At 39.2% G+C, this 7,927-nt stretch overlaps 1 protein-coding gene across 1 annotated transcript; it reads left to right on the forward strand.

Annotated features, from left to right (window-relative positions):
• Positions 1-439: 439 nt before the first annotated feature.
• Positions 440-7,199, forward strand: LOC106582023 (cysteine-rich venom protein ophanin). The gene is made up of 8 exons (XM_014164688.2): positions 440-494; positions 818-917; positions 2,360-2,460; positions 2,724-2,814; positions 3,130-3,272; positions 5,976-6,064; positions 6,188-6,270; positions 6,447-7,199. The coding sequence occupies exons 2-8, from the start codon at positions 854-856 to the stop codon at positions 6,587-6,589; spliced, it is 714 nt and encodes a 237-aa protein (XP_014020163.2). The 5' UTR covers positions 440-494; positions 818-853; the 3' UTR covers positions 6,590-7,199.
• Positions 7,200-7,927: the final 728 nt, after the last annotated feature.

Raw genomic sequence — 7,927 nt, forward strand, 5'->3', positions numbered from 1 at the left:
CACAGACACATTGGCTGGACAGGCCCCAAAGGCAAAGTCTTTAAAGGCTTATTAATCTGACTGACAAACCTGCCAAGCTAGAACAAACTCAAGGAAGACTATTTGCCATTGTGAGGTCCCTACTTTCAGAATTGGCGTTCCATTCCAAACAAAGAAATGCATCCACTCATGTGCTGTCAACGCCATCGATAAGTGTTCTTTTATTTACACTAGTATTTACAGAGCGCTTCTCCTTTCTTTGTGGAGGTTTGCAGTGGAGAAACTACACCCCATGCCCTTACAAATTCATATTTACTTCTGTCAGCTTCTCAATGCTGGTTTCTGGATGTATTGTTGTTCTGCATCTATTGTGTAATATTGACAGCCTCTGCATCATTAGTAGTGAAAGAAAAGGTGAGCCTACCACAGTCACGAATATAGCCCGGCATTGGCCATATAAAAGGAAAAAGAACAGCACCAAGCGCCACTCAACCTCCTTGAAGACCCATGAGCAGGTAAGCCTCTTCGCTCTGCAAGAAGTACAGATCTTTACAGCATTACTATTTGAGAACATGCAAGTTAAAAAATGAGTTCATCAGTCTCCGTGATGTGCAAAGGCTAATCTCTTGATTCTCAATTGATTGCCTATTTTTATTGTTTAGTACCATTTTTGCTTATGGCTATCAATGTGAATATGTTAGTGAGAAAATACAAAAGTTGATGTTAAAATACAGTAACAAAAATGCAATAGATACTAGCATACAGTTGTGCAAAGGTTCTGACAACAGGCAAACTAAGGCCATGTACTCCATATTGATCATGTGGATTCTTATTCTAGATAGGTGCAGTCTCTCTCCCCTGGATTTCAGGCACAATGTTTGCGTTATTGGTTTGCATCCTGACACTGCATGAAGTGTACTCTGTGTGCAATGTGGTAAGTACTCCTACTAATTACTGAAAATAACATATGTCATCTGAAACAGTACATTAGACATGAAACCAATTACATGTTAAAGTATTTATGAAAGGTCTTACTCTGAAAGCTTTTCATTCTTTCCCTTGAGTCATCTTCTACTGCTGTGTCCACAGTCAAGTAAGTACAATTCCTTTCGGACATTCTAACACAGTGCCCAGTGAAAGTGTACACACTCGTTGCACAGTCTCCACATTTTGCTGCTTGAACATTTAAAAAGGGATTACACAACCTACTCCAGATTTTAAAAGTAAAAGGCAATTATAGAACATTTTCCAAATAAATTCTAAATGAAATGAAAATGTCTTGATTGCATATGTCTTGACACCCCAGAGTTCATACTTGGTTGAAGCACCTTTGGCAGCCATTACAGCATTGAATCATTTTGAATAAGATTCTACCAACTTTGCACAACTCTTAGGGCAACATGTATTCATTGTTTTGTCAAAATTGCTAAAGCTCAGTAACTTTGGCTGGGAATCATTGATGGACAGCAATATTCAAACCTTTTTTAAGGAGATTTCATTCAGGATGGAGACTGGACCATTCAGGAACAAGTAAACACCTCTTGGAAAGCCATTCGGGTGTGTCTTTGGCATTAAAATAGGTAGAATTTTCCAGAGAAAAAAAACTACCTCAGGGATAACCCTCCTCAGTCTTCTAAAAACCCTGGGATAGAGTTCTATTTTTCAGTGAGACAATTATACAATGTTATGTCAAAGACACACCTGAATGGATTTCCAAAGTGTTGTGTTGCCGAGTGGTCTGGACTCAGTCCTGACAAATTTGCTTGAAAAGAGGTTTAAATATGATTTCCATCAATGATTCTCAACCAAATTTACTGCTCTTGAGCAATCTTGACAAAAAAATTGGCATATGCTGCCCTAAGAGTTGTGTAAAGTTGGTAGAATATGATTCTAAATGATTTACATCTGTAATGGCTGCTCCACCAAGTACTAACTCTGGGGTGTGAAGACACACGCAAAAATAAAACATCTTTGTTTTTTGTTGTTGTATGTTTACATTTTCTATAACTTTCTTTTACTTCAAAAAGGTGGAGTAGGTTGTGTAGATCTGTACTGTAGGAAAAAAATGTAATCCCTTTCAATTTGATGCAGCAAAATGTGAAGACTTTGCAAAGGGTGTGTCCACTTTCACTATCCTCTACCAACATGATTATAAATGAATTAAACTGGATTTAGTCATCACACACAATGTTTAATTCATCACGTGTTGTTTTTACAAAAGAAAGTGGATTGATTTGGGACTCATTGTCCAGATGTTGGCAAAGATATTAGGAGTAAATAGTTGCTTTGTATTATGGTTTAGTGAAGTATTTACACGTGGAGTAAGTAATGTGCATACAATTCCACAAAATAATGTGTGTGTGTGTGTATATATGTATAGACATTTGCCCAGACAGCACAGCAGTTCAGGCTGAGATCCTTAACCAACACAACGCCTTCCGGAGAGCGGTTATGCCAACTGCTAGAGACATGCTCAAGATGGTACACTTTCATGATTCATATACTTTCCATCAGTATCAAAACCTCACAATCAATGTTTCCAACATAGTATCCCCCTAAATCCGTCATAAAGAATATAATCCCTGATATGTAATTCATAGAGCAGCCCTATGGTAGGCCTATATGGTTAGTCTATGTACAGGTAGAGAAAATACAGTGGCCACAAAATACTCCTTGAACACTAGTATGTGGATGTCAGTCTTGTGGATGGCTTTATTCTAAAACTGTTAGTATTGGATCTGCAGAATTGGAGCGAGGAGGCAGCGGCCAGTGTTCAGGCTTGGGTTGACACCTGCTCCATGGCTCATGGCCCACCCAGCAGTCGCATGCTTGGCGGTACGGTTTCCCCTTTGTCTCTCCTTGACATCTCCTGTTTTTCCCCTGCTGTAGAGCAAACCAAAACAAATATATTTTATTGATTCATGCAACTCAAGACTTTCGCTGCAATGGTATCAATGTGAGCATGATCTTAAGCTCAAATATATTTTGAATGTCATGATTTCTTATCACCAGTGACTCTCTATGGTAGCTTACATTTGTTGACATCTTAAATCCTGCATTCAAAGACATTTTAGTCAACGGTTCCAGTCTGATTTCACTGTTAAACACCTATTTAGTAAACTTTTCCATGCATGCTTTACTTCTGAACAGACTACGAAATGGGTGAGAACCTGTTCATGTCCTCCGCTTCTAAGAATTGGACTGAAATAGTTACAGCCTGGCACAGTGAGGTCATAGATTACTCCTATCCCAATGGATCTATCAATGGTAAATGCATCGGCCACTACACACAGGTAACATTCATCTTACATGCAGATACATTATGACATGAAGTGCCTTCAGATAGTATTCAGACCCCTTGACTTTTTCCACATTGTTACGTTACAGCCTTCTAAAATGGATGAAATAAAACAATTTCCTCACCAATCTACACACAATACCCCATAATGACTAAGTGATTAAAAACAAAAAACAGAAATACCTTATTTACATAAGTATTCAGACCCTTCGCTATGAGACTCGAAAATTGAGATGCATCCTGTTTCCACTGATCATCCATGAGATGTTTCTACAACTTGTTTGAAGTCCACCTGTGGTAAATTCAATTGATTGGACATGATTTCAAAAGGCAAAAACCTGTCTATATAAAGGTCCCACAGTTGACAGTGAATGTCAAAGCAAAAATCAAGCCATGAGATCGAAGGAAGTGTCTGTAAAGCTCCGAGACAGGATTGTGTCGAGGCACAGATCTGGGTAAGGGTACCAAAAAATGTCTGCAGCATTGAAGGTCCCCAAGAACACAGTGTCCTCCATCATTCTTAAATGGAAGAAGTTTGAAACCACCAAGACCCTTCCTAGAGCTGGCAACCCAGAGAAGGGCCTTGGTCAGAGAGGTGACCAAGAACCCGATGTTCAATCTGACAGAGCTCCAGAGTTCCTCTGTGGAGATGGTTGTCCTTCTGGAAGGTTCTCCCATCTCTGCAGCACTCCACCAATTAGGCCTTTGTGGTAGAGTGGCCAGACAAAAGCCACTCCTTAATAAAAGGCACATGACAGCCCGCTATGAGTTTGCCAAAAGGCACCCAAAGACTCTCAGGCCATGAGAAACAAGATTCTCTGGTCTGATGAAACCAAGATTGAACTCTTTGGCCTGAATGCTAAGCGTCACATCTGGAGGAAATCTGGCACCATCCCTACGGTGAAGCATGCTGGTGGTGTCAGCATCATGCTGTGGGGGTGTTTTTCAGTGGCAGGGACTGGGAGACTAGTCAGGATCAAGGCAAAGATGAACGGAGCAAAGTACAGAGAGATCCTTAATGAAAACCACACAGCCAAGACAACGCAGGAGTGGCTTCGGGACAAGTCTCTGAATGTCCTTGAGTGGCCTAGCCAGAGGCCGCACTTGAACCAGATCGAACATCTCTGAAGAGACCTGAAAATAGCTGTGCAGCAACGCTGTAATCGCTTCCAAAGGTGCTTCAACTAAGTACTGACTAAAGGGTCTGAATACTTATGTAAAGGTCATATCAGTTTCTTATTTTATAAAGTTGCTAATAATTTGCCATTATGGGGTATTGTGTGTAGATTGATGAGGGAAAAAATATTTTATACATTTTAGAATAAGGCTGTAACATAACAAAATGTGGGAAAAGTCAAGGGGTGTGAATACTTTCCAAATGCACCGTGTAACATCTGATCAAATTACAGGTTTCATAGGCCCATTTATAGAGAAACAGTCTGAGGTGGATATTAAAAAAAAAGACCAAGAAGTGAATGAATCAGATAAAAGTTTGCTTGTTTAAAAAATGTACAGTAAAACAAGGCAAGACGCACCTCAGTTCCTTTCACTGGATGGCTGTATCATTTTCTAAATATCTACAGTGCTTCCAGTGACAACTGACCATGTTCACAACCGAAAACAGTGACAAACAACTTCTGCATGAAAAGAGCGGTTAGCCACTATATCTACACGAACAGTAACTATTTTAGAAATACAAAATGTGTTAACTTAAACAGTCACCTTAAAGGAGGGCAGTTTCAATATACTGCTTGGACCCTCATGAACATCTCTCCAAACACATCAAAGACAACTGCAGTGGCATAACTTTCAAAGTAATACACATGCTGTCAAATTTGAATAAACAAACCGATATGGAAATAAACATACCTTCTGAACAGATTCGACCACACCCAAAACAGTTGCTAAAGATAGCATGGTCAACACTATACAATCTTAACACTGGACCTTTAGGTACAAAAGGACCCGCAATGGACTATGGGGTATTTTTTATATGTCCAGCACTAATTAGGGTCAGATAGGAAACACACACTAAAACTACAGTTCCTATTCTGTCATGTTCAGGGATATTTAATCACATATACCTATTGACACCAAAGGAGTATACTTACAAAATAGATTACTAACTTATTTACAATTTTTTTGGTAGCAATTTCAGTCATTGTCTTATGCATACACTGAGTATATCAAACATTAGGAACACCTTCCTAATATTGAGTTGCACCCCGGTGTGCCTGGCACCTACTACCATACTCAGTTCAAAGGCACTTAAATATTTTGTCTTGTCCATTCACCCTCTGAATAGCACACATACACAATCCAGGTCTCAATTCTCAAGGCTTAAAAATCATTCTTTAACCTGTCTCCTTCCCTTCATCTACACTGATTGAAGTGGATTTAACAAGTGACATAAATAAGAGATCATCACTTTCACCTGGATTCACCTGGTCAGTCTGTGTCATGGAAAAAGACGGTGTTCTTAGTTCTTAACATTTTGTATACTCAGTGTATATTGTTATGGACCATCGTGCTACACCTGAAATAACATCTGCTAAATATGAGTATGCGACAAGTAAAATGTGATTTGATTTGCTTTGCTGTATGGTAGTCAAAGTTGTGTGTAGTTACCGACAAGTCTCATTATGGTTATTCGCCAACGAAACTCTGAAAACACTAAACTGTGTTTCCTTTCATATAGGTGGTTTGGAACAGTTCATACAAGGTTGGCTGTGGTGTGGCCCTGTGTCCTGGCTCAGTCTACTTCTATGGATGCCAGTATTACAGAGCGTATGTTGCACCAATCACACTCAAAATGCACCTAACACCTGTGTACAATTTCACCCTATTTACTGTAACTGGTAGTGGAAGGTAGGCATCATCCAGCGATCATTTCAATACTTTGGCTATCAGGGGAAACTACAGAGGAGTGGCTCCATACAAGGAAGGAGCTACATGTGCTGACTGCCCCAACTCCTGCGAAAATAAGCTTTGCAGTAAGTATCAGACATGATGAAAATACATGCGGTCTAAAATCTTACCAATATGACTCAATGTTAGTGATAGGTTTCGAAAGCATGTTCACAAGGTTCAATGTACAATAATCACCAAATGTAAACTGTCAATATACAATGAATTGACTCCCAATGTTTCTTCTCATGTGTCATTTCAGCCAATCCCTGTCCTTACATAAACAAGTATGTCAACTGTGCCGCCATGAAAAAACAGGCCGGGTGCAGTAATCCTTTGGTGTACGCCTGGTGTCCCGCCCTCTGCCTGTGCACCTCCAAAATCATCCCAATAGCAAAGAAGTGAAACCACCAGACCTCTCCAAAATGGTCCACTGAACGATAACTTTGAATGATTCCTCTGTTGTTTCCTTGTCTATGAGAAGAAGAAAAAAAAACATACAACCTGGTTGATCTATCTACTGTACTTCTGGTAAAGTCAGTTGATTTGAAAAATTTTAACTATCACTAATATCTTAATTATCACTGTAGGTCTAAGCTACAGATAAAACATGATTCTTACTCCAGGGGTAACATAAGGTGTCTAACCTACAGTAACTAATGTTAGTTTGAAGCGTTGCAATTTATTTTGTTCCCTTTCATTGGTTTCAATGTCTTCATACCCATTTCACCAAAGAAAATCCATTTTTGATTTTCATGGAAGTTGAATAAGAATATCCTCTACATTTGGAGAAGCAATATTTCCATCAGTTACAGTAACAGTGAACATTTTGATCATTTCATTTCTGCTAACACAGTAATATGGTTATACAGAACTGTAATACCTCAACACATTTAACTTTAAGTTGATTCATGCTGCTCACCATTTGCTCTATCAACATTAAATGTTTGCACATGACAGAAATATATAACCCTTATTATTTTCCTTAATCACATTAAATGATCACGAAGATTAATTCATGGACTCTGCGTTAATGGTTTTACAACTCACTATCAGATAGTCAGCGTCACCACCAGATGCCTCTGTTGTACAACAGTAAATTCCGTATCAGAATAACATGACCGCCTGCAGGCCTGATGTACACTACCGTTCAAAAGTTTGGGGTCACTTAGAAATGTCCTTGTTTTTGAAAGAAAAGCAAACATTTTTTGTCCATTTTTCTCAATTTTGTCCAGAAATACAGTGTAGACATTGTTAATGTTGTAAATGACTATTGTAGCTGGAAACGGCTGATTTTTAATGGAATATCTACATAAGGGTACAGAGGCCCATTATCAGCAACCATCACTCCTGTGTTCCAATGGCACGTTGTGTTAGCTAATCCAAGTTTATCATTTTAAAAGGCAAATTGATCATTAGAAAACCCTTTTGCAATTATGTTAGCACAGCTGAAAACTGCTGTCCTGATGAAAGAAGCAATAAAACTGGCCTTCTTTAGACTAGTTGAGTATCTGGAGCATCAGCATTTGTGGGTTCGATTACAGGCTCAAAACAGCATGAAACAAAGAACTTCCTTATGAAACTCGTCAGTCTATTCTTGTCCTGAGAAATGAAGGCTATTCCATGCGAGAAATTGCCAAGAAACTGAAGATCTCGTACAATGCTGTGTACTACTCCCTTCACAGAACAGCGCAAACTGGCTTTAACCAGAATAGAAAGAGGAGTGGGAGGCTCCGGTGCACA

The sequence above is a fragment of the Salmo salar genome, chromosome ssa02, assembly GCF_905237065.1.
Source record: "Salmo salar chromosome ssa02, Ssal_v3.1, whole genome shotgun sequence".
NCBI lineage: Eukaryota > Metazoa > Chordata > Actinopteri > Salmoniformes > Salmonidae > Salmo > Salmo salar.